We start from the raw sequence: 27,918 nt of genomic DNA, 5'->3' as shown, positions 1-27,918 counted from the left end.
ATTTATTTATTTTTTTAGAGAGAGGTAGAGGGAGAGGGAGAGACAGAGAGAGAAACATAGATCAGAGCTGGGGATTGAGCCTGCAACCGAGGTACGTGCCCTTGACTGGAATCAAACCTGGGACCCTTCAGTCCACAGGCCAACGCTCTATCCAATGAGCCAAACCAGCTAGGGCTAATATTTGGTTCTTTAACCTCCCCTTCTGTTTTCCTAGACATGCCAGGGGCTCCAGCAGCAGGGAGATATAGGAAACTGTGCATTACCAGGCCTCACTGTGACGGGTACAGACAGCAAGGGTGTAGCGGCGCTAGAGGCAAACACCAGACAAGATAAATGTAACTCCCCAAAAGGCAGAGGATGACAAAGACAGAAGATGGCCTTTCCCACCAACATTCACCATAAGCCAACAGTGCAAAATCATATGCATTCCTTCAGCACAATGGCAGTTACAAGCCATTAGTGTCAGTTGTTTATTAAGGAGAAAAATTGAGAGGCTGGGAGTTTTGAAGGCTACCTATCATTTAGGCAACAGAGGTCACAGGGCCATTCTGTGCCACTCAGGAAATAAGAAAACAAGTCAGGACTCTTCCGTAGAGAGTCCTGGGATATAAAATGCTTGTGTCGAGTCTTCACTAGAGCCTGGTTGGCTGGATGGGGGTAGAAATCTGCCAGGGAAAGAATGAGAGGAAATTCAATTCCAGTGGATTCTGTGGCTTTTGTATTGTTTGGTGAAACAGGCTGAAAGTGGATCTGGTGATATACTTCTTTTTCTGAGTTTTAATTATATTTCCCACTGCCCTCCCTAGGCCTTGTTCCCCCTACTTATGCACACATCATCAAGAATCAAGTAGGTAGCCCTGGCCAGGTAGCTCAGTTGGTTGGAGCATTGTCCCCTGCACCAAAAGGTTGCAGGTTTTTTTTGTTTTGTTTTTCAAATATTTTTATTGATTTTAGAGAGAGAAGGGAAGAGGGATAGAGTGAGAGAAACATTGCTGAGAAACACCCAGCAGCTGCCACCTGCACGCCCCCTACTGGAGATTAAGCCTGCAACCCAGGCATGTAACCCAGGCATGTGCTCTGACCAGGAATTGAACCGGTGACCTCTTGGTTCAGGAGTCGATGCTCAAACACTGAGCACACCAGCTGGGCAAAAGGTTGCAGATATGATCCCCAGTCAGGGCACATACAGGAGGCAACTGATCAGTTTCTCACATTGATGCCTCTCTCTCTCTCTCTCTCCCCCTTCCTTTCTCTCCAAAATCAATAAAAACATATCTTGGGTATTATTTTTAAAAAAGAAGAATCTGGTAAGCAAAATATTCATGAGCATAAAAAAATGTGTCTGTATCGGGTCACACTGATGCCATCTGAAAGGCATGCCCCCCTGAAGAAAAGGGAAGATGATTCTACTCACATTCCATGTAAAAATGAGGACCATGCCTGGTGGCCACAGAGGAAATGACACTATGACGGGTAGCCAAGTTAAAGAAATGAGTCAATAAATAACAGATTTTTGGTTTTTGCTCGCTTGTGTTTGTTCTTTAACAGAGGCGGAACAGAGCTCCCCCACCAATACAGAGCGAAGAGCCTTAAAGCTTCATTTGCCTTTTTGTTTGTTTGTTTGTTTCATTGTTTGGGAGAGAACACCTTAGAATACAGGCATCTGCCTTTCTTCCCAGCTTGGATAAAAATTGACTATCTCATCTCTGCATTTTTACTTACCTGTCAGTTTAAGTACAATGATCCCTTCCTAGCAAAGGAGCTTTGAAGCTTAATATTTTAAATTTTTATGGAGCCTCATTTGATAAATTAAGAGAATCCTCTGAACATAATTTAGAACTACAATAGGCAAGACAGTATCTGTGACTTATCCAGCTTCTAGGTTTCTGAATAAAATAGCTTTATTTGTGGACAAGCATTTTATTAGATATCACATGAATTCCTGGGCTTTCTTCACTCTGAGCTCATGTGTTTTTTGCAACCTGCATTATTACTAAAAAAGTAACAGTAACTCATCATCATGGAAAATTTTTTCCAAGATATATTTCATCTTATTCTTTTCCTTCTCCCATTGTAAACCCACAGGCAAAGTTCATATATTCCACTAGGTGGTGGTAAAGAGAGCACCAATGGGAAATGGAGTAAATCTACTTCTGGGGGAAAATATCCCAGTAAATCTTTAAGTGATACTTCTATTCTTGGCAAGCAAGTAAATTACACACTAGAACTTTTCAATGCTGAGAGAAAATGTGTTTATGTGTACTGGCATTTTATTTTCTGAAATTTAGGCAAGGTCAACTGATGTTTTACAAGTATAACTGAGTTGCCTTCATCCTCAAATGATAACTCATATTGACTGTCTTTCTAAGAAAAGAACTCTGTGGCTTTACTGGAAAAGGTCACAGTGCTTTAAGAGTGGAGATAAATAAAATGTAACTCCATTAGGAAGGGAGCTTGCTGGTTGGGTTTCTAGCCTCAGGAACCATTCTTTGTCTTAATTCTCCCTTTTATCCTCAAAGGCAATTTAAATTCTGTGCAACAGCTACAGCTGAGAGCAGTTTGTTATATAATATAAGTCAAACAGCATAAACATAATTTTATAATGACAAGGTCAGGCTTCTGATCAAATAAAGCAGAAGCTATGAAAATAGAAGTAATGAAAGATAACAGCTGATAAGTTGTGTACATCAGTTTCAATGTCTCATTTCCTTATGAGGACTTTAATTTTTTCATTCTTCTCTACTTGCTTCTTTTGATTGTTTTCATACATAATTAATTGAGGAGGGCATTTAAAGAAAACACCCCATCGTCTGCTTGGTGTGTCTCAGTTGTTGAGTGTCGACCCATGAACCAGGAGGTCCCGGTTTGATTTCCAGTCAGGGCACATGCCCGGGTTGTGAGCTCCGTCCCCAGTAGGGGACATATAGGAGGCAGCCAATTGATGATTCTCTCTCATCAATGATGTTTGTATCCCTCTCTCCCTCTTCCTTCCTCTCTCTGACATCAATAAAAATATATTAATATAAAAAATTTTAAAAAACACATGGAAAATGAGAAATATAAATCTCAGATGCAGAGTCTATAACTTCTCAAGGGACCACAATGAATTTGAAATTGAAATTCTGATGTGTACAAAACAAGAAAGACTTTTCTTACTTTATATTACACCTCACAAACACATATACAAGGCTATTGAATACATACATGTTTTGCACAGAATAACACGGCACTTGGGAGTGATGAAAAATAAAGAGAGCTGTCACAGAGAAAATTACCACTCTGTCTAAAAAGGCAGGATTTCAGAGATACTGTGAACCACGGCAGAAAGAGCTTAGTGAGCTGAGGAAAGCAATAACAGTCACACGTTTTGGCCTGGAGGACAGAAAAGCACGGTGGCAGTGAGGCTTGAGAATAATTCTGTCTAGGCAATGCACATAGGACAGAGAAGAAATAGGATAATTGGGAATAACAAGAACATTTTTTCAGAAAGGGCAGCATGACTTTTTTTTATTTTAATCCAAAGAACAACCTGTCTTTGTTTTTGTTTTTTCAATTTTGCCAGTTCTTTTGAAAGATAAGCAAAGAAAACAGTAAAGAATATTGGACTCCGGGGTGGTCCATGCAGGGCCTTGAGAGTGTATCACAAAAGGAAGGGATAACAAATCCACCCACGCAGTGTTTTTGTAGAGAAAACTAGTTGGTTTGGTGAAAGGTTTTAAAAAAAAAAAAATCCTCAGTAATTATATAGCACTTTTTTGTTCCTACGACATTTCACAGTCATTATCTCCTCTCAGCCAACAATCCAGGAAGTTAAGGGTTATAGCATGACTATTTTTAAGTTGGAGAAACTGAGGCTCAAAACAAATGATTTCCCCAAGGTTTCAGAGTTATTAAACTCTAGATCTTCTCCTGTTAATTCAGAGCTCTTTTAACAATGTAAAAGTTTAAGGTGGGGGAGGGAATCAGTGGGGTACCTAAGATTTCCTAACCTGAAGAGTTCAACCTGGGGCTCACTTCCCTGCATCCCCAGCCTTCACCACAGAGCTCACACTCTAAGCATCTTAAGCTCCAACCACAGGGAATCCTTTTCCCTTTGGATTCCTCCTTACCTTCCTACCTCTGGATACTTTCCTGTCCTACCCCCTTTACCTGGAATACTCTCCTTCCATCCTCTCCCCATTATGAACTGAAATGTATCTCTGCCCCCCCCTCCCCCCTGCCGCCATATAGAGCGGTTATATGTTGCCGCTCTAACCACCAACCCACAGTACTAGGAGATAAATAAAGCCTTTAAGAAGGTAATGAAGGTTAAATGAGGTCAAAAGAGTGGGAGGGCTGTGATCTCTCTTTAGAAGAAGAAGAGACACAGAATGATGAGCCTCAGCTCCCTGCCCTCCCCTCCAGCCCCCCCTTTTCTTCTCCTCACACCCAGAAGGCCCTGTAAGGACACAGTGAGAAGGTGGACATCTACAGGGAGGCCTCACCAGACACCATCCCTGTTGGCACTTTGATCTTGGACTTTCAGGCTCCAGAATTATAAGAAAATAAATTCTGGTGTTTAAGATACCCAGTCTGTGGTATTCAGTCGTGGCAGCCAGAGCAGACTAAGACATCCCCTCTCTCTCCTAAGTAATACAAACACTTCCATCTCCACTTAAGTGTCATTGAAATATTACTTCAGGAAATGAGACCTCTAGACAAGGTTAAGTACTCGTGTTATGTGCTGTTACAGCATCCTGCACTTCCTTAGGTTTAGATAAAATGCCTATCACACTTTCTTACAACGGTTTAATGTTCTGCCTCTTGCTAATCGGTACACTTCACACAGTGCAAGACCACCTTTGTCCCCTATACATAGCATCGCACATTATTATACCAAGTTAACTAAAGATTTGCCAAAGGACTATACATTTTAATAAGATGCTGTTTATAGAAAAGGGCTATAAAAACAACCTAAATGACTATTTACCATACTTGAATTATTTTGATTTTTTTATTTATTTCATACAAAACCTAATATATTACATTGACACCAGAGAAAAAAATGATCCTTGTCTCTTTCCTGGTTTCCTTTAGTGCACCTCTAGACTAACAGATGATTAATATGTGGACATTGAAAGAATTATGGGGGAAGCTAAAATCCGGACTCTACTGAGACTTGTTCTAAGATGGGTAAGGGACAGGGCTAAGTTTATTTCTCAGTCTGTTCAAAGAGAAAGATAGTGCAAATTTAACTGAGCACTCAACTCTCTTTTAGTTTTTAAATAAGAATGATCTTAAAATTTATTTTTACAAAAGCGTAAGTTTTAAGGGAAACTAAAGATAAGGTGAAATAGACAAAAAGAATGTTTAACTTTCTTACCTAACATGTGAAGGCAGTAATGCCTGCTCACAGGGTCAGGATAAGGACTGCATTAAATAATCTGTGGAAAACGCCCAGGGCCTGATCTTTTTCTAATAATTTAAGAAAGAGCAATTGTTATTTTTGTTTTTATAAATAATTATTGATAATAGTAACAATGGTGAGTCCATGCCAATACACAGAGAGTTAAGATGACTGCCGATGTGACCACAGAACTATATTCCGCACTTAATGTTGGAACTGTGGAGAATAAGTATTTGGGAAAAAGACAAGAAATATTATACAGATGACCTGGGAAATACAGGTTGGTAAATTTGAAATCAACAGAAATGTTAGCCTGGGTGATTACACAAGTCCTCAAGACTACTCGATGGGGAAGCACTCAGGAAGAGCCAGAATGAGTCAGCCTCGGAAAAGCCATGCTTCACTTCCCTTTCTGAAAGGACTCCAGATCAGAGCCAGAACTTCAGCCTATTGCCCATTTGTTAAAAAGTTGTATTGGAATGTGCGCGTTCATTCACGTGTTGCCTGCTGCTGTTTTTGTGATCCAAAGGCAGAGTTGAGAGTTGAGTGGCTACCTAGCCCTTCACAGACAGGTTTGCCAGTCCCTCCTCCAGATGATAAGAAATTCCTTGTATCATCACTGAGCCTCAAAACCAGAATCTCCTCATGGACCTAGCCTCAGCACTCAGACCGACTGTGTGATTCCATCCAGCTTGGTTCCATGGGCTGGGCCAAGTACAGCACTGTGCCTGAAATAGAGACAGATAAGACCAACACGGAGAGCTGACAACTACAATTAATAGAACAGTCTCACTCCAGGCAACCATGTGAGGAAGAGGATCCTGAATGGGCTGCCGAAGGGGAAAGGATGTTACGTAATTCCCTGGGTTGTATATTTTCAAACTGCTTGTTGCTGTATTACATGAAGTAACAGGGAAATGGAATCCCAGTAAAGGAACTGGGGCAAAGTGTGGTAGATGTCCAGCATTAAATACTATGCAGCAGTGAAAAGTAATGGACTGGAAATACTCAGAGTAAACTGGATAGAAAGAAAAAACAGTGCTGAGGGAAAAAGTTAAGAAACACAATGAGATCTACAGGACAAAATCCTTTATATAAACTAAAATTTCAGACATACAAAGGAATAAGAGAATACTTAAAAACACATACAAACCAAAAGAATATTCACTCAATACATGAGAATAATTTCCAATGAAGGAAGAGGAGAGGAGTGGGAAATGAAGACAAAGGGAAATAAAACAACAACGAGAGGGACTTCATACAACCTGTGACAACAATTGCCATGAACTGAGGGGTGTCATTAGTAACCAGGTACACCATGACTCCAAAAAATAAAATTAAAGATAATAACAGTCATCCCCTGTGATAAAGTTGAAATGGACAGGAATAGACTCAAGAGGGTTTCCACTGGTAGGAGTGGTAGGAGTGGCCTGATAAAAGAAGCTGATTATCAAGGCTTTAATCAATGCAAATAAGCTGATCTCTAAAAACAGATGCAAGGTCTGAAGATTCTAGAATAGGGCTATTAATATGTGCAAATGACAACTTAATGTTGTTTATAAGCACTCAAATGAATATATATATATATATGTATATATATATATATATATATATATATACATATATATATATATATATATATCAAATAAGGTTACAGAAGAATACATTAAAAGTGTGAGCAAAACCCAAGTTAATGATTACAAATTGCTGCTGTAACACCTAGTTTGCAAATCTATTCAGCTTCTTCAGTGCAATAGAGGCTAATTGTGAAAAGATAAGATATAAATAAACAAAGGCTATGAATAAAGACAATTCTCTCCATGGAACTGTTTGATTATTGATTAAATTATATGCGAAATGATTTTACAAGGTGATAAAAGGAAAAGGAAGGCATGTCTATAAAATGTATAAGCCCTTAAACTCCCTGTGGAGCGAACAAGAAATCAAGGAGTGGACCATTTGGCAGCAAGATTTTTAATGTGAGCTCTCATGAAAATTTCATCCAGAAAGATTTCCAATGGAGTCGTGAATGGGGAAACTGTTTATATGAAGTGACTTAAAATGTTTCTGCATTATTCAGATTGTATTCTGTGCATCTAAAGTTAGTATTCACCAAAAGCAAACTGTTTCTCTAGTTGAGCTCAACTCCAGAAGTGTGTTTAGGGGCACTCCAATGTGGGAGCAAACGAGTTAACTGAGTATGAGGAATTAATCAACTTCCACGAGAGCCAAGGAAGGGCAGCTGAAAAGTCGAATCTGCTGGTAGCTTGCATATCTGTGGCGACAGCCTGAGATCTGGTCAAAGGGGCAGAGTGAGCTGACTCCTGACAGCCTGGAGGGTTGTCCCTACCATCAGACTCAACCCCTCTAATGACACTTATTCTCAGCCCTGATATTATTTAGTGCTGTCTCCCTCCACCACCTCTCTAATGGAGAGAGTGATGAAATCTGACTGATTGAAAAAGTGGAAGGCCAGGAGCAATGATCAAAGGAATTTCAGAAGTTGTGGTTGTGCATAGTTTGCTGTTGACTATGGTCAAAGCACCTGTACACTGATAAGAATCACTGAAAAAATAGTGTGCATGAACACATGTGTGTGTGTGTGTGTGTGTGTGTGTGTGTGTGTGTGTGTGTGTGTGTTCATATAGCTGAACCTGCCTGGAGTTACTAAATAGGGTGAAGTTGGATAAAACAGGTGACAAAATCAGCAAACGCTGGCTTTTTTAGATGTAGAGTTATAAGGTATCCAGTATTGAACCTAACCATCTGAGAATCATCTAATTTTAGCTTCTTGTCTGGAAAAGAAAAAAATTTGGAAACTATTTGTGTAGATGTTCTTTATTAAAATATTTTTATTTCAGATTTTACCTTAATTTGCAATTAAAGCACTCAAGCTTTTAGTTTCTCATAAAGTTTTTGACTTCCTATAAAGAAGTGTTTCAGAAGATATTGATTAAAATGATACTGACATTCTTTTATTACAAGAAATATTTTGGTAATATATATGATTTTGTCCTTTAATTTAAGTGTTTTACAGGAGGTCATTGTATTGATGTTTAGTATTTTGTTTAATAATGTGAACTTTATAGAGCAATTGTTTTTCAAATTTTCACCCACTGAAAATGTAGTATTTTTATTAACAACTAGAGGCCCGGTGCACAAAAATTCATGCACTCGGGAGGCGGGGGGTCCCTCAGCCTGGCCTGCACCCTCTCGCAGTCTGGGACCCCTCAGGGCAGCAGTAGCCAACTGGTGGTCTGTGGACCACTGGTGGTCTGTGAGGTCTGAAAGGTCGGCGACCACTGGTTTAAGGAAACCTTTGGAGCAGCGGTCACCAACCGGTGGTCCGTGGACCACTGGTGGTTCGTGAAGTCCGAAAGGTTGGCGACCGTTGCCTCAGGGGATGTCCACCTGCCAGCTTAGGCCCAATACTCAGGGGATCAGGCCTAAGCTGGCAGTCAGACATCCCTCTGGCAGCCCAGGAGCCCTTGAGGGATGTCCACCTGCCAGCTTAGGCCCGGTCCCTGGACATCCTTAGTGCTGCTAAGGAGGCAAGAGAGGCTCCCGCCACCGCCGCTGCACTCGCAGCCATCAGCCCGGCTTGTGGCTGAACAGAGCTCCCCCTGTGGGAGTGCACTGACCACCAGGGGTCAGCTCCTGTGTTGAGCATCTGCCCCCTGGTGGTCAGAGTGCATCCTAGTGACCGGTCATTCTGCTGTTAGGGTCAATTTGCATATTACCCTTTTATTATATAGGATTCCTACTCACTGGTTATAGGGGAAGAAGGCCCTTCACTCCCATTCCTTACCCAAGGAGCAATCCCAAGACTTCAGGAAAATGAAAATAAAAAGTAGCAGCTCTCCTTCCTTTAAATTTCAAAATCATTTCTAGTTCTAGACCTGAAGAAGTGCATCAGGAGCAGAGGCACTACACTGGTAAACTGAGGAAATAATGGTTAGTCTTAATTATAGGCAGGCAACAACCTCATTACTTGCTCATTCCTTTACTCATTTGTGTTCATATCCATGGCTACTTTTGTGCTATATAATGGACGAGTTGAGTATTTGTGACTGAAACTAGATGGCCCACAAAGCCTAAACTATTTACTCTCTGGCCCTTTAAGAAAATGTTTGCTGACACCTGGTCTTGATTATCAGAAGAAAGGAGTCATTAGTGATGCTATTGGGAATGATTTCACACCCCACACTAGAAGTTTCACACAAGAATAAACAATGATAACTTCCCCACCAAAGTATCCCCAAACAGGGAGTCAGTTGGTACCTCAGTTCCAATGAGTGTAGGACGGATATATAGACTAGCAGATGTTGAATATGGAACCCATTCTTGATCCAATTTCACAAGCTGTTTAATACACTCCATAAGCTCTTCTTTGTCAAATCCCTGAAGAAATGAAAAACATAATGAATAATGGAATTTTCTTCATTTGTAGCAATAGAATAAAATCCTCAAGAAAGCGTCAGACTGTTAAAAAAGTAATAAAACCAAATAAAAAAATTTAGTGGTATTTCCTACCCAATTATGATAGGATAATGGCCTATCCATATGCGGAAAATGTAAAATTGGATCCCTACCTCTTACCACACCCCAAATATCTAATCTAATAATAGACAAATATGCAAATTGACCATACCTCCGACACACCCACAAGCCACGCCCACAAGCCACGCCCACCATCCAATCAGAGCAAGTATGCAAATTAACCCAAACCAAGATGGCTACAGCCACAGAGAGCAAGGTTCCCTAGGTAACAGAGGAGGCCAAGCTTTCCGCCTGCCATTTCCAGGCCTAAGCCTCCACTCAAGCTACAAAGTTTCAATTATAGAAGGTAAACAAATTCAAACAAATGGCGGCAGAATGGAGCTTGAGAGAGCAGGCCAGGGTTGCTGCCGGCAACAGGGGAAGCAAAGCTTTCCACACACCCTGGCCGGGCCCACCCACTTAAGGCAACAAAGTTTCAATTATAACCCCAACACAAATGGCTTAGGGCCTCGGAGGGATCCCCAGGCTTGGCTCTGCTCCAGGCTACAAAGTTTCAATTGTAGAAGGAAAATAAATTCCAGATACCAGGGCCTCTGCTTGAGTTGCCAGGGGGCGTGGCCGGCCTGCAAACCACCACAGGCCCCTCACTCAGGCCACCCCACGCCCCCAGGGTACCCCACCCTGATCTGAGACACCCTTCAGGGCAAACCAGCTGGCCCCCACCCCTGTACCAGGCCTCTATCCTATCTAATAAAAGAGTAATCTGCAGATTGATCATCACTGCAACACACAATATAGCTGCCCCCATGTGGTCAAAGATCCTGCCCCCATGTGGACACAAGATGGCCACCACAAGATGGCCAGCAGGAGAGGGCAGTTGGGAGGCACCCGGCCTGCAAGGGAGGGCAGTTGAGAGGGACCAAGCCTGCAAGGGAGGGCAGTTGGAGGTGATCAACCCTGCAGGAGAGGGCAGTTAGGGGTGACCAGGCCAGCAGAGGAGGGAAGTTGGGGGCAAACAGGCTGGAAGCAGAGTGGTTAGGGGGTGATCAGGCTGGCAGGCAGAAGCGGTTAGGGGCAATCAGGAAGGCAGGCAGGCAAGCAGTTGGGAGCCAGCGGTCCTGGATTGTGAGAGGCAGGCAGAAGTGGTTAGGGGCAATCAGGAAGGCAGGCAGGCAAGCAGCTGGGAGCCAGCAGTCCTGGATTGTGAGAGGGATGCCCGACTGCCCGTTTAGGCCCAATCCTAGGGATCGGGCCTAAACGGGCAGTCGGACATCCCTTGGGGGGTCCCAGATTGGAGAGGGTACAGGCTGGGCTAAGGGACAACCCCCCCTCCGTGCACGAATTTCGTGCACTGGGCCTCTAGTCAACTATAATTGGATCATACACTTAAATGTGTAAAACATAAGACTTTTTATTTAAAGAAAATACAAAATTTGGTGTCACCTTAAGGTAGAAAAGAATTCTTAAATAAGAGACATAAAGCACAAATCATAAGGAAAATATGAATAAAATTTGACTACTTAAAACATAAGGATTTCTATTCTTCAAAATATGTTAGAAGCAGGAAACTGGGTGAAGTTATTTGTAACATAACCAACAAAGATCTTACTGGAATATGTTACAATATTCTGAAAATTAAGTAAGAAAAAGACAGATTACCCAGTAGGAAAATGGACAAAAGCTAAGAACAGTTTATTTCTATGGAGGAACAGATTCTCATATACTAAATGAGTGACAATCTATAATAATAAAAGGGTAATATGCTTATTAGATCGGATGTCCTTCTAGACATCCAGAACGAAAACGGGGCCAGAGTGTAGCCTCTGGTCCCAGTTGCCTGCCGGCGGCCAGAGGGAATCCTCGCGGGTCCCGGGTGTCGGAGGGAAGCCAGTGCCGGCAGCTGGGGGAAGGCCTACTCTTGCACGAATTTTTCATGCATCGGGCCTCTAGTTTGTAAAATAAGTAGTTTCTACTCACTTGGAAGGATAGAGAAACATGCTTTCAGAATGTGATAGGTTATCCAAAGTAGAAATAAGTCAGAAATATGCATCTGAATAGAGCTCATAACATCAGGATTTGGCTATTTAAATACTGATTTTTAACAGCAGTCACAGTGTAATAATATTACATAAATTGAGATTGCCAATCATATAGGACATACCCACCATCCGCCCCCCATACACCTGCTTGGATCTCTGGTACTGCTGTCTAGACAATGTTTAGTGGAAAGGGAACCTGACTAGGACTTTAAAAACGTGCACCCACTTTCTTACCCTTCATGCTGTGTGACTTTAGGCAAGTCATTTAACCTCTCTAGGCTCGAGTGTTCCTCTCTGTACATAGGTGCTACTAAAATTTACAATACATACACCTTCTTGACAATGGCTTACTGTTATGATTAACCAGGTGAAGAATGTAAAACCACATAACAGTTTGTGGCATAGTTGCTATCCAATAAATATTACTGCCTTTCCTTCTGTCCCATTTTAAAGTTTTCCCCAGTGATCCGTCTGTAATGGTAGAAGAATGAAACTAGGACCAAGTCCAAAGAACTTACCTTAATTTCCCTTCTGCTATCATATTATGGCCTTAGAAGGAGGAAGCATGGGTCACAAAAACAGAAAGAAGAAGGAAGAGCCTAGCTAATAAGGAGTAGTTACTTGGGTTTAGCCATTCTGGGGTTCCTAAATGCACAGCTTGGGCTAGGTTTCTAGAGGCTAAGTACTCAGAATATAGAAATGGCAGCTGGTCACATCGCAGGGAATGAAAGTAATCAACATCATTTCCACCTACATGTGAAGTTTAGCATCTAAATCTAACCCACCTTATAATGAATTCTGCTCCATAACAAAGTCATAGCCAGGATCCAATGGCCATGAAAAACCGTTTTGATATCATTGTGCATCTTTTTAAAATAAAACTTGGGGTAAAATATCAAAATAATGACTTAAATAACTGTATACTTGCTAGTGTCTAAGGCAATTAGGCAAAATATCCCCCAAATACCTATGTGGCACCCCATGTTTTCCTTTTTTCAATGTTATAATTTCATACAGACTTTAAATTTTATTTCCTTTTGTTTGAGGCATGTTTTTATTCCTTATCCTTTTATGTCCCACATACACGTTAATCCCCCACAGACACTCTAAGAAATAGATTGAGGAATTGCCAAATGGTATTGGTTACTGCCTTACATTTTTACCTCACTAATTACAAAGTAAATCAGATACAACTTCAGTGTTCATATGGTCTGTACTGAATATATAAGTATTCCGAAGTTATTTTTTTGGTGGTAAACTCACAGTGAATCATTGAGTCAAGAAAAACACAAAAGAAATCCCTAAATTTACCTACCGGCAAAGTTGCCCTCAGAGCAGATCGGTGCATTCTATCCATGTTGAGGTTTGGCCGGAAGAGTCGAATTTTATTATCTACGTCTCGAAATGCCTTCATTCCTTCAAATAACTGAAGATGAAAGAGAGATCAATCTTAGAGGTTAAGTAAATGAAAACAATCCCTGTGTTCAAAGGAATGACTTGTCTGTGGGTGCTCATCTCCTTCATCCTGTAAAGCTGTTGACCCCGACCTCACCCAGAGATTCCTAAATCTAGAAATGCAAACTGACAGATTGGTAACAGTAATTGCGATAGAAACAAGTTATTTTATTACCAAAATCTGGTGGGGATGCAGTTATCCTGTGCTTAGATAGAGCCATATTGCTAAATAATATAGTTATGGGGATTAAAAGAAAACCATCCCCAATCCCACAACATGGACCAACTGCCTAGACAACAGAGGCAGAGACCAAAGGCCCCAGGGGCGCCCCTCAAAATACCCCTGTATCTTTTCATTGAATCTGGCTCATTCAGACTCTGGATAGTAGATAATCTAGATGTGACCAGAGCTGGTTAAGTTCCAAGAACCATAAAAACCAACCAGGTCAAGACATATTATGTTGGGGCTATGTCACGTTTCTAAATGTGCTGCCCCAGACAAATCACTACGCAGAGATGTGAAAAGACTGAGAAGCAGGTATGTACTGGCAAATACAAAAGAAAGGGGGAAATCAGTCATGTTAGTGGGAAATTTTAACACAGGTTCTCTAGGTAACCAGCAGAAAAACAGGCTAAACTCAATAAAGGTATGAAAGACTTGAGAAAGAACAACAAACTAACCCACAGGACAAAGCCCAGCCCACACCACCTGCACAATGCATGGTGTTTTCACATGTTCTCCACCAGAAGATAAGCCACAAATCAATACGAGAAATATAACTAGAAAATGTCCATAGTTTGGAAAAGAAGAAAACCATTACAAAACAAAGCATGAGATAAAGAAGAACAATAATGAAAATGAGAAAATACGTTGAACTGAATGGTAATGAAAAGTAGGGCTGTTAAGAGGCTGCTGGCCTTAAAGCTTACATGAGAAAAGAGAAGAAATATAAATCATGTAGCACAATTAAAAAGCACAAAATTCAATGTTGCAAGGGCAAATATAGGAGTAATTTATTAAATATAATCAGAGTAAAGTTTCAGTTAAAAGATAAGGCTATCAAATTGGACTCACTAAAAAACATCTGAAACAAAAAGATATAGAAAGCAATATATCATACAAATACTTTCTAAAATAGAGCTGGCAGGTGTAAGTAGTAGATAAATAAGCCTTAAATATTTAATGGACAGCATAGTGATCATAAATAATACTGTACTATAAACTGCAAATGGCTAAAAAACTGGATCTTAACTGTTCCCACCACAACAAAGAAGTGATAATTATGTGACATGATAGAGAAATTAGCTAAGGCTACAGTGACAATTGTACTGCAATATACATAATGCACACCTTAAGCTTATAGAATGTTATATGTCAATTATATATTTTTTAAAAACTGGTGGGTTATATTACTAAATACAAAATAAAATAGGTAACCGGTCTTATTTACTTCACAATTCTTAAATTGTATGCATTTAATATAGGTTCAAATAGATGTAAAGATTATATAATAATATTGAGTAAAATAGATGCAAAATATACAAAAGGATAACATAATATGACTAATTGGGACTTATCCCAGGAAGAGAGATTGGAAAATCAACTAATGAGATTTATTATGTTAAGTGTATGTGGGAACCAAGGGGGTGGAAATATATGGTCTTCTCATTAGATGTGGTAAATGCATCTGATAAAATCAAACATTCATTTATGATTTTTAAAAATTTCCCCGATAATTAAGAGGAAAAGGGAGCTTTCTTACATGACAAAGGATATCTAAAATAAACTTGCAGAAAACATTATACTTAATGGTAAAACTTAGAGCTTGCCTTTTTGGATTGGGAACATCATAAATTGTCTGCTTGTGACTACTTAAGTTCAATACTCTACAGCCAGTATAATAAGGCAGGAATAATAAAATAAAATGCATTCAATTTAAAGAAGGAAAAAATAAAACTGTCCTAGAGCATGAAATATAGAAAAGATTAAATATCTAGAGAATCCAGAAAAAACTGACACAACCTCTTGAAATAATTTGTTTAGGCAAGGTAGCCAGATGCAAAATTATACTTCTATGGAACAGCAGCAGTTCAAAGATAAAAACTATCTTTATATATAAAGAGGTAATGTGAAAATTAGGCCAGGATGCCGTAACGGTCACGACCAGCTCAGGAGGAGGGGCCTGGCGCAGGCCCAGAGCCTGAGAGAACAACAGACAGGGCAGCCCCGGAGCCAGAGAGAACAACACGCAGAGGGGCCTACCCCCAGCCCCTGGGCTGCTGCGGCCGGAGCGGAGACACAAATCCACAGGGGGGCCGGGTTCAATTCTGATCAAGGGCATGTATCTAGGTTGCAGGCTCCTCCCTAGCCGGGGCCCAGGTCAGGGCTCGTGCAAGGAGGCAACCAATAGAAGTGTGCCTCTCACATTGATGTTTCTCTCTGTCTTTCCCTCTCTCTTCCACGCTCTCTAGGAGAATGAAGAGGAGGAGGAGGAGGAGGAGGAGGAGGGGGAAGAGGAGGAAGAGGGGGAGGAAGAGAAGAAGAAGAAGAAGAAGAAGAAGAAGAAGAAGAAGAAGAAGAAGAAGAAGAAGAAGAAGAAGAAGAAAAAGAAGAAGGAAGAGGAGGAGAAGAAGAAGAAAAAACAGAACCTACTTCATATACAAACCAATCTAGGATTAAAGACCTAACTGTGAAAGACAAAAACCAATAATATACCAGTAGGAGGATATCTTCATAATCTAGAGGTAAAAGAATCTTTAAACAAGATACAAAAGTATCCTATCTAATAAAGAGGGAATATGCTAATTGACCATCACTCCATCACAGAGGTGGCTGCACCCACAGCTGAGGCCAAGTTTCCATAAAGAGCCTTAATGAGCAATCAGCAGGGACCTGAAGCTACACCCTCCCCTGATCCCGTGGGCTTGACAGGGGACCTCAGGCCACATCCCCCCGCCCTGGCATCAGGCTGGGGGACCTCAGGTGCACTTCCTGTCCTGGTGCTGGGCTAGGGGACCTCAGGCTGCTCCCCCCGCTCCAGCACCAGGCCTGGGGACCTCAGGCCATGCCCCCCACCAGGTGGGGCTTGACAGGGGACTTCAGTCCGTGCCCCCACCCCGGCACCAGGCCAGGGGACCTCAAACCGCACTCCCCACCTGGTGGGGCTTGATGGTGGACCTCAGGCCATGCCCCCCACCCAGCAGGGCTTGACAGGGGACCTCAAGGCATGCCCCCGCTCCGGTCTGGGCTGGGGGACCTCAGGCCATGCCCCCCATCCTGGCACCAGGCCAGGGGACCTGAGGCTACGCCCCCTGCCCGGCGGGGCTTGACAAGGGTGGGACTGGCTGGGTCTGGATCTAGCCCAATGGGTGGGGGGGGGGGGGGTGGTGGCCAGGTCTGGGTCTCACGCGATTTTGAAGCACATGTGGGTGGGTGGGGACTTGACTCTGGGTCCCGTGGTGCGCCCCAGACTCTGACAGGAGGAAGATTTTCATATATATTTTACTAATTTTCTTTCATCTCCAACACTTCTATTATAGAGAAAGGGCAAATAGCAATATTAAATTATCTCCTCTAATTAATCCCCTTTTAATGTGCACAAATTTCATGCACCGGGCCACTAGTCAAATATAAAGCAAAGACTGATAAATTCAAATTTTAAAAAACAATGTATTTCTCATCATCAAAATATTATATACAGATGCAGGAGAAAAGTGTCCTTGCCCTTTCTGTCTGTCTGATTGTGGCAGACAAGACTGAATGGGGGAATAGAAGAGAAAAAAAAAATTATACAGAGTAAAAAGAGTGAAGATATGTAAAACTCATATAACTGACAAAGAACCCATATCCAAAATACTTCTACAAATCCAAAAGAAAGACAACACAATAGAAAAAGGAACAAAAGATTCAAACAAGCAGGCCCTTCAAATAAGAAGATATTCAATTGACCATTAAACATGAAAAAGTGTGTATAAATTAATATCAAAATAAGATGCCATTACACTAAATTGGTTAAGCTTTTAAAATCTGACTTTACTAAGATGTAAAAAGTTAGTAAAACAATAGAAACATTTATTCATGGCAAGTGGGTATAAAAATGGTCAAAACCACTATGGAAAATAATTTCCCTATGCCTGTAAAATGGAAGATATATCTATCCTATGACCAGTAGCACCATTCCTAGGTGTATCCTTAAGCAGCATTTCTCAATTTTTGTTGGTCAGGATGCCTTAAAACTTATATTCTTAAAAGTTATGAAGATTCCAAAGAGCTTTTACTTACGATGTTTTTCTGTCAATACCATATTAAAAATCAGAAGTAAGAAATTTACTTATTTATAATTCTAAATCATGACATGTTAAAATATTTTAATGAAAAATACCTCAATTTTTCCAAAAGAATTAGTATGAAGTGTGGTACTATTTTCAATTATTACAGATCTTTCATGTTTGGCTCAACAGAAGACAACTGGATCCTCATATCTGTTTCTGCATTCAATTTTTTTGCAGGATATTATTTTAATTGAAGCACATACACAAAAGAAAACCCAATTTCACACAGATATGCAGTTGAGACAGGGAGAGGTATTTCTGGTAGCCTTTTTTAGAGAATTATGTGTATTCTTCTCTGTTATCATTCCTAAACTTGTCAAGGGATGGTTCCTTAAAGGTTAGTTGTAATGTAGAATCTGAAACCATATCAATGAAGTGCTCATATTTTGTTAATTTATTAAAATCCAATTGTCTACCAGACAGCGTTCAACTAGAGAAGCAGAACCAGCAGGAAATATATGTAATATTAACAGACTTATTAGAAGAAATTGGCCAATGAAATTGGACTCACTGACGAGGTGAGTCCAAAATCTGTAGGATAGGCAGCCAGAAAAAGGTCACAAACAGGCTGGACCCTCAGGTGCGAGCCGCAGCTCACCCACATGGGGCAGTCAGGAAGGGACACATGGGGTGGTCAGGAAGGGAGAGGCAGAGGAAAAGAGGGCACATGCAGGTCTAGCTAATGTGTGGGGTCTCTGACCTCATGAAATCCTAAGGTCAGGCTCACCCAGAATTCTCTCCCTTCTGATTTTCTTTAAATCAAACAATTAGGGACTTAAGTCACATCTGACAAATTCCTTCACAACAGCACCTACACTGGTGTTTGATGGCAGGTGTGTGTATGCAATAAAACAACCACGGCTTCCCTCTGCACACAAGAGACTGCCTTATAGTCCATTCTAACCAAAAGGAAGCTAAAAATGGAATTCTGGGGACTGTAGTTCAGACAAGCCAAATTGACATATCAAAAGCCATCATGTGTTAACTAACGTTATTGTAGTAATTATCTTGCAATTAATAGGTGTATCAAATCATTACGTTGTCTATCTTAAATATGGTCATATGTCAATTACATCTCAATAAAGCTGGAGACAAAAATTTAAAAAAGCCATCGGAGCCTATCTGCACTTTGAATCTTAACTTGTGCAAAAACCTGTCAGGTCATGCAATGGCCATTTAGAAAATGTTGGTTCAATGAGCTATGCACATCTTCCCAAAGCTAACATCTCTTTCACGTATTTTTTAAAACCTATTAACATCACCACTAACATCACCAGAAAATTACAGGGTGTATCAAAAGTAGGTATAGAGTTGTTCATATGGAAAATACAATATACAATTACAACAAAATACAAAACAACAAAAACACAGTAATAAATAATCATACAAGAATAAACTCTGTGCTTCACATGTTCACAACTGTAAACCTACTTTTGCCCACCCTGGATTTAACAGCAGAAAGGGTTACGTTCACAGTGGTAAATCCAAGTTTTCTAAAATTCTAATTTTTACTTGAGGGCTACAATGCTAGCATTGGCTCCAAACAGAGTCCTTTGATTCACTTGAAGTCACAGGTTCCCTTTGTTCATTTTTCAAGAAAACACACACAATATAACCCCATTTTACAAAAAGTTCATACAAGGTTAATAGAAAAGTGAGGATAAACGTTGCCAAAAGACACAGGATTTATGATGTGAAAGGGACACTTGAAGGCTTCTGGGGTGCTTAAGTGGTCTCTTTCTTTACCTAGATGAGCATTCATTTATAAGTATTCATTAAATAGTATGTATATATTGGTCATTTTTTTCAAATTATATTTTATTTCACTAAATATTTATTTCAACCAGAAAAAGAAGTGCCAGTTATCATTTTCATTTTATTTTATCCATATCCCCTACTCATAGTTTACATTTCTCTCCTTCACTATTTGAAACTTTCACTTATTTATCTATCAAAAATTTGCAGTATTAAAAAAACCTACATGTAGTTGTAGATCTCGAAGTAAAATGGATTCTAAAATCAATAGGGCTGATGAGTGGAAGAGACAGATGGTCAAGAAAATCACTCTTATATTTACTTTTGTATTAAAAAATACAATTATTGAACTTAAAAAATCATGTTGGCATACAATAACATAAGTGTGTCAGTAAAAGAGAAAATGTTTCGCATAACATTTAGGAAGGAAACATTTGAAATTAAGTATCTGCCTAACTTTCTCAGTGTGTGTTTAAAAAAAAGAAAAGAATCCTGAGGGCAAGATCATGGCTAGTTTGTTTACCATCCTATCCCGAGCACTTTGCACAGTCCCAAGCACATAGTAGGCACTCAACAGCCATTGAATGAGTGAACAGGAAATGGAACTAATATGCCTCGTGAGAAAATTCAGGGACCTTGAGGTTCTCCGCACGTGGCCATCACACTTCCTAAAGTCCTATGATACTCTCCTAGTATCTTTCCTGTTAACTTAGTGCCCATCATATGAAGAGGTAACCTAACACATCGCTTTATCTCCCCATTTATCACCGATACATGTTGCAGATTATATTTTCCAAAAATAGCCACACAATCTTTCCAGTCCCTCATGATCTTCTAGAACTTTGACATTCCTCATCGGGAGGTGAAGGGTATATATTCCCTCCTGATGAATGTGGGCAGGCCTTTGTGATCACCATGACAACAGAGTATGGCAGAAGTAATGCTGTGATTTTGATTCTAGGTCATAAAAAGCACAGAGCTTCTATCAGGGCTCAGTTGCTTGTGACAAAAAGCTTTGGAGCTCAAGTCACAGAGGACAAAGTTTAGCTCTTCTCAGAACACCATATTTGGCACACCACATGGACAAAGAGTGATGCCAAGAAAGCCCCAGCATTTCACCAATCACCTCTTTGAGTTTCACCAGACATATGTGTCAGGAAGCTTTTGAGCCAACTCCAATCCCAGCCACTATCTGACAGCAACCACATAGGAGACAACAAACCAAGAACTACCAGCCCTCCTAGTCAACTCCCAGAATCATGCAAGATATAAAATGACAGTGGCTGTTCCAAGCTATTAATTTTGTTATGTTGCAATAGATAACTAATGTAAAACACGGTCCAGATCTTAATGCAAAACAGCCCCTGTGTTTATATTATTCATGGAAGACTAATAATACAGATTTCAGTTTTTACTTAACAAAGGATAACAGCAATTAAAGGTTTTTGAAAAACTATCCTGGTCACCAAAATCTACATTGGCAAAACTAGTCAACTCATTTAAATAGATTTCCAGTGAGTTTTAAAAACCAATGGCCATCAAAATATTTTTTTTAACTTTCAAAATGACCTTAATTCTTTCTTGTTTACTTCCCACAAGCCAGTGATTCACAAAATGTAGTTTCGAGGGTATTAAGATGACATGGGAACTTAGAAATCAGAGCCTCGAGGGTGGAACCCGGTGATTCTAATGAAAGCTGTGTGAGAATCACTGCCAGATTCCTTCTTTCAAGTTCATAAGCATTTTATTTCATTTGTTCGTCACTGTACATAATGGCATAGGCCAGGGCAGCTACCATTCTTATTTTATAATTAAAGAAACTGAGGCTTGGACTAAATAATGTAAGAACTCATCGAAGTTGGTACAGTTAAAACACAAAGATGGGAATGGAAGCTTAGACTTCTAAATTCAACATTTAGTGTATACATTGGGGCAGCTAATATATTTCCGATTATTTGAATTTATAATTTTGAACAAGTTAACTGGACAGGCCTTTTTGTAATTTTAGTGTATATGTTTGGGGAAAACATCACAGGGAGTATGAGCTTGCCATTTGAACCCTGACTCCTCCCTAAATGCTATACAATTTTGAACAAGAAACTTAACTTTTCTGAACCTGCTTCTATAATAGGTGATAATAATGCTTCAAGAGACAGTAATAATAGCTAATAACAAGGCTCTCATTATGCATTAGGTATAGCTCTATATGCTTAAATGAACCACCTTACCTTCTTCTTATAATAACACTATGAGGTAGGTATAATCACCACCTCAATTCACCAGTAAAAAAATTGAAGCATACAGTCATTAAATTAGTTTCCCAAGTCACCGAGTACCCTTTAGAGCAACAGAGACAGAATTTGAGCCCAGAAAGTCTGAATCCAGAAATATATGCTTTCTCACTTAAAATAATAACATGAGATGACCCATTATAAAGTACCTAGTGCAGGACACACTGCAGGAATTCAATTTAAAAAATTCATTATTGTTATGAATATTTACTATTACCATCTTTTAGTCCCTTAATAGGTAGTCTATTGCTTATTTTAAGCATCCCAATATTCTGAGTATGTCTAACACATTACAAGTAAGTAAAATAAAATCAAGGTCGCCTTAGCCAGCTTGGCTCAGTGGATAGAGCATTAGCCTGCAGACTGAAGAGTCCCAAGTTCGATTCCAGCCAAGGCACATGCCTAGGTTGCAGACTCGATCCCCAGTGGGGGGCGTGCAGGAAGCAGCTGATCAGTGATTGTCTCTCATCATTGATGTTTCTATCTCTCTCTCATTCTCCCTTCCTCTCTGAAATCAATAAAGAAATATCCTACCTAATAAAAGGGAAGTATGCAAATAACCATCACTCCGCTACGCCCACGACTGGGCCGGCCGCAGGCTGGGGGCGGGATTTGGGGTGGCCAATTGGGCTGACAGGATGAGCCCCATTCCTCCCGTAGGCCCCGACGGCCGGCACTGCAGGAGGACCGATGGAGCCGGCGGAAGGCGCAGGTGGCGGACTCGGGGTGGCCGATTGCATGGCTGCCAGCACCAGTTTTCCGCCAGCAGCAGTTTTCCTCTGGCCACCCGCCGATTGGAGAGTTCCTCTTGGGGTAGCAGATCGCACTGGCAGGAGGTGCTCCAATCGGAGGGTGGCCAGAGGAAAACTGCTGCTGGTGGAAAACTGGTGCCGGCAGCCAGGTGAAGAAAGGTCTATTGCACGAAACTTCATGCAACGGGCTTCTAGTATATTTTTTTTTTTAAAATCAGGGTCAAGGGAAAGGGGAGTGTATTGTATATCTGGCTAAGCGTGAATCCTATGAAGGACCAGAGAAAGCATCTCTAAATATTTAATGCTTATGATTATTCCCCTCATGCCTGAAGGATGACCTTTAATTACATGTCCCTCAACATGCATAACTACACATTGCTGGTCATAAAAACATGAACTTAGCATTAAAATCTAACCAAATCATTGTACTCAATGGCTTCTTCTCAATCATTAGAAGATCTGAGAAGACAGGTGCCTTGGTAAAATATTAAAAGTACATTCTTTTTTTATTGCAAATTTTCTTACCAACTGTCCTTCCTATTTGCTAAATGATTTTTATGGATGTTATAGAAAACTCAAGTATATCTAAAAAAATTAGTTGTTAAGACTTAGCTGCAATGAGACTGTCTACAGGAAAAGTTTCAAAGACATTTATGAGTTCCTGTAGTAAATATGATCAAGTCCACGCTGCCCAAAAGCTATTGTAGCAGAGGGAGCTACTTGGTGCCCCCAATGAAGAGCAAGCATGTTACCACCCTTCAGTGCAGTGTACTTACCTCCACTGCATAGTGCAGAGCCGACGAGGCAGGGTGCAACGACAGGTTCTGAAAAGGCTTGATGTGTGGTTTCTCCCATCCAAACTCTGAGGACCACTCGATTGTCAACATGTGGTCTGTGAAAACGGTTCCAAAAACCACAGTATTTGGGTCAGGTTTCTCCTTTAAAACGGTGGCTGGTGTGATTATTAGATCTTTAGCCTAGGGGGAAAAAATCAGCTCCATTAAAGAAGAGTAACGGAACAGCTACTAGCTACAAATAAAGAGGGTAAAAAAAACCAAACACATAAAATTTAAGTCATTAGCTATTGAAAATTTAAATCGCTTGACTCTTTTTTTTCTATCCCCCAAATTTATTTATCTTATAATTGGAACTGTGTACCTTTTGATCACCTTCACCCATTTCCCCTATCCCCACTTGATTTTTATTTTATTTTTTATTGATTTGAGAGAGAGAGAGAGAAAAATTTGTTGTTCCACTTATTTATGCATTGATTGTCTGATTCTTGTATGTGCCTTGACTGGGGACCAAACCCGAAACCTTGGTATATTAACTAACTGAGCTACCCAGCCACAGACCCCGTTTGACTTTTATTTTATTTTATTTTGTTTTATTTTATGTATGTATTTATTTATTCCTAAAGAAAGACAGACTGCCACATATAGTGCCTCATATGTGTTTTTATTTTTTTTAAATGTGTTTTCTATTTATTTCAGAGAGGAAGAGAGAGGGATAGAAATATCAATGATGAGAGAGAATCATTGATCGGCTGCCTCCTGTATTCCCCCAATGGGAATCAAGCCAGCATGTGCCCTGACTAGGAATCCAACCATGACTTCCTGGTTCATAGGTCGACACTCAACCACTGAGCCACACCAGCCGGGTGTAGCACGTCATTTGGATGTGTCTGAAGTCTTGGAAGCTTGACTACCCTATATTCTCCTACAAATGGACCTTAAGAGCTTGTTTGAGGTTCTAGCAGAGGAGCACAGCTACTGTATACTCTTGATCGAAGACCAGTCCTCTCCTCTGGGGAAAAGGTCGTCCACTTGATTAAGCGTGCAACTTTGGGAGGAAAGCACCTGGATTGCACATGGATCAGTGAGGGAGGGAGGAAGGGGACACCTATCTAGCCAGCCAGATCAGTTGAATCAACCCTGGTGGTCAAAGAGGTGACAGATGTTGCAGCCAGATCGCCCTCACATCCCCCACTTGACTTTTAAATGTTGGCAACTGACTCAGAAATTTAACAGTATATGAGCCAAACAAACCATGCCTGCATTCAGAATCCAGCCTGTTGTTTGAAATCTCAGTGATGTATACTGCCTAATAAGGATCAGAACCAAAATTCAGTGATATATAGAAACAGGGACAAAAATAGCAGATGGAGTACAATGATGAAAAAGGAGAACGCACCCCCTTTTTGTTATCATCATAGGGCTCATGTTCAGCACTTGGCAAAGAAGAAAGGGAGATCATCTCTAATAAATATAGCAACACCAGCAATAACTTGTTAAACTAAAATGAATGTCTTTAAGAACTAAACATCTTGCCAAAACCGGTTTGGCTCAGTGGATGGAGCATCGGCCTGCGGACTGAAGGGTCCCAGGTTCGATTCCGGTCAAGGGCATGTACCTTGGTTGCGGGCATATCCCCAGTGGGAGGTGTGCAGGAGGCAGCTGATCGATGTCTCTCTCTCATCGATGTTTCTGACTCTCTATCCCTCTCCCTTCCTCTCTGTAAAAAATCAATAAAATGTATTTAAAAAAAAAAAAAAAAAGAACTAAACATCTTGGTGATGGTTATACTTCCAACTCCCCCAAAGAAGTCTTGGATAAGCCTTACCCCCACACACACCTCCTGGGAGGAACTGTAGAAGCAATGAGCAGAACGAAGCAACTGTGCTCCTCTTTAAACACAGAGAAGCAGAAAATGAACAACCACATATTAATCCTCTGTGCTGCACTGAGGAAACAATGAACAAAGGGAGCTCTAAGAGAAAGATAAATGGGAGTAATAGGAAATAATCTCACACATCAGTATTTCACCAACATGCCACATAGCCAGCTTGTCCATTACAAATGACCAAACACAAAACATGCAAGCCACAGACAACACCATCAGTAACTTTTTAATAGCTATAGAATACTGATAAAAACCATGGGTGAAGGAAGGTTTTGACCAGTTATAAAACAATATTAACTAGGCACAGGTTCAACCTGTTAACAAGCTGTAAGGAAGGTCAAACTCCACTTATTTAAACACAAAAAGTACTTATCCATCCCCCCACACCCCAAAATCAAATATAGGTCTTCACTTTATATCATCAGCTCTTATCATTATTTTTAAATGATCTACTTACTTTTGATTAATTCACTGCCTTACAGCTGCCTTAATCATTTGGTTATATTATACATGATAACCAGTTATATTTTTAGAATAATATTCAGGCTGAAATGTATTCTAAAACAAAAGCTCATTACAAATCTAAAATGGAACATAACATGTCCTCCAAAACTGGTCTCTATTTCTAACATTCATATTATTTTCTACTTCTTTTCTTTTTACCCCTTAATATGTTGAATAAGGGCAATGCATGTTTATTATTTTACTTAAAAATTTGACTGTAAAGAAGGGAAGAAAAATGAAAAGTATAAAATCCCCAACTACTTTCCAGGCCACCGAATGCCCACTCCCCGGAGATGACCTTCACTAACAAATTCCTTTGTGTATTTTTCTGTATTTTCTGTGCACCGTTGTTACTTCCAAGGTCATTTACCATTCTATATTCTCACAACCCTACGTTTCCCACATCAGTCACTGAACCGAGAAACTTGTCCTTTCAAGTATTTCTTTATTAGGTCTAATTCCTCAATTGCTACTACCCCCTCAGTAGCAAATACTCTGTATCTTCTTCCTGTTCAATGTCCAAGAACAGTTAAATGGCTACAGATTCAAGTCCAAATAATTTAGCCCAACTCCCTTTTTCAAGTCTACCTCTCACTAATTAATGTACCCGTCTTTTACTTATCATTTATTAATGCTTTCAGCAGCACATAAATCAAAAACTAATAGGAGTTGGTTTTCTCACATACCAAGTCTGGAGGAGCCAGGCCTGGCAGTGTTCTGGAACCCCATGGTTCTGTTATTTTTCTTGGCTTCTCCTCAGGGTTAAAAAAGGCTTCTGCAGCGGTAGCTTCCGTTTTAATGATCTAACCAAAGTCTAGAGGAAGAGTGGAGAGGACGATGGCAGACTTTTCTGTTCCCTTTAATCACAAAAGCAAAATTTTGCCAGAGTATCCCTTATGCCTTATTGAATAGAAATGTGTCACGTGGATCTCTCTAGCTGCAAGGAAGGCGAGGAATGCAAGGATGTCACCTAGGGCCGGTCAGTGAACTGCAAACAAAATCAAGGTTCTGTACCAAGGGACAAGAGGCTGGTGGGACTGTATTTTGGGTACATATCAGCCCAGTGCCAGAAAACAGTACCAGTCCTTAAGAATTCTGGTTTGCATACCTTTGTCTAACATGGAAGGAAAGACAGAAGGACTAAAACATGGCTACAGAAGCCCTCTCCTTCACCCCTTTTTTCTCCCTACCATTTCCTCCACTTGTAGCATGGGACATGAGATGCCCCCAGTTTACCCAAACTCTCTTCTTTCTTGCTCCAGCAGTGAGTGTGGAAACTGGCACCCCAATCTGGCTCAAGTAACCTGTTGCAGTATCCTCAGCTTTCAAACTCCCTAGCACTTGCTTTACTTACTGTTCATACAACCTCTCTCTATAGACAGCTTACCCTGTAAAAGGCTTAGTTTGACTTCATAAAATACTTTTAACTGATATGAACAAACAATTGGGAAATGGGAGTCATATTTCTTTCTTGTATTGGCCTCTCATTTAGCAGAGTAACTGTTATACATATCACTTATGTCTGATTAATTCAGTTCTAAACTTCACAGAACTTGAATTGATCTTCATGGTTTGGATACTGACAATAGACTGATACAGTTTTGTTTTTCTTTAAATGTACTTACCATAGCTCATAAAAGACCTTTAGTTGTTAGAAACCCTTAAAGAATTAATGCCCATTATATAATTTTTACTTTTCTAAAAACTCTTTTTTTTAATATATTTTTATTGATTTTAGAGAGGAAGGGAGAGAGAGAGGTAGAAACATCAATGATGAGAGAGAATCATTGATTGGCTGCCTCCTGCATGCCTCCCCCCCCCCACCCCCGCCCCGCCCAGCACTGGGGATCTAGCCCTGAAACTTGGGGATGTGCCCTGACTGGGAATTGAACCATGACCTCCTGGTTCATAGGTAGATGCTCAACCACTGAGCCACACCCATTTGAGCTGAAAACTCTTCAAATACCTCTGGACCACCCATGATGAGCCATTGGTCTAGAGCAGTGGTCGGCAAACCACGGCTCGCGAGCCACCTGCAGCTCTTTGGCCCCTTGAGTGTGGCTCTTCCACAAAATACCATGGCCTGGGCGAGTCTATTTTGAAGAAGTGGCGTTAGAAGAAGTTTTAAGTTTAAAAAATTTGGCTCTCAAAAGAAATTTCAATCGTTGTACTGTTGATATTTGGCTCTGTTGACTAATGAGTTTGCCGACCACTGGCCTAGA

The 27,918-nt window shown here is 40.5% G+C and overlaps 1 protein-coding gene across 3 annotated transcripts in view; it reads right to left on the bottom strand.

Moving 5' to 3' along the window:
• BCAT1 (branched chain amino acid transaminase 1) overlaps window positions 1-27,918 on the bottom strand; it is a 93,414-nt gene that overhangs the window by 27,227 nt on the left and 38,269 nt on the right. For all 3 annotated transcript variants that reach the window (XR_008556631.1, XM_028144042.2, XM_028144041.2), the window contains exons 3-5: window positions 23,287-23,487; window positions 13,241-13,351; window positions 9,668-9,787 (exon numbers count right to left, since the gene is read on the bottom strand). Coding sequence is in view for 2 of the 3 variants with exons in the window: in XM_028144042.2 (XP_027999843.2) it covers window positions 9,668-9,787; window positions 13,241-13,351; window positions 23,287-23,487 (432 nt within the window). In the remaining variant the exon portion in view is untranslated. The remainder of the gene's footprint in view (window positions 1-9,667; window positions 9,788-13,240; window positions 13,352-23,286; window positions 23,488-27,918) is intronic.

This window comes from Eptesicus fuscus, chromosome 7, assembly GCF_027574615.1.
Source record: "Eptesicus fuscus isolate TK198812 chromosome 7, DD_ASM_mEF_20220401, whole genome shotgun sequence".
Taxonomy (NCBI): domain Eukaryota; kingdom Metazoa; phylum Chordata; class Mammalia; order Chiroptera; family Vespertilionidae; genus Eptesicus; species Eptesicus fuscus.
Note: the sequence above shows the minus strand (reverse complement) of the source record. Positions and strands in the feature narration are given on the sequence as shown.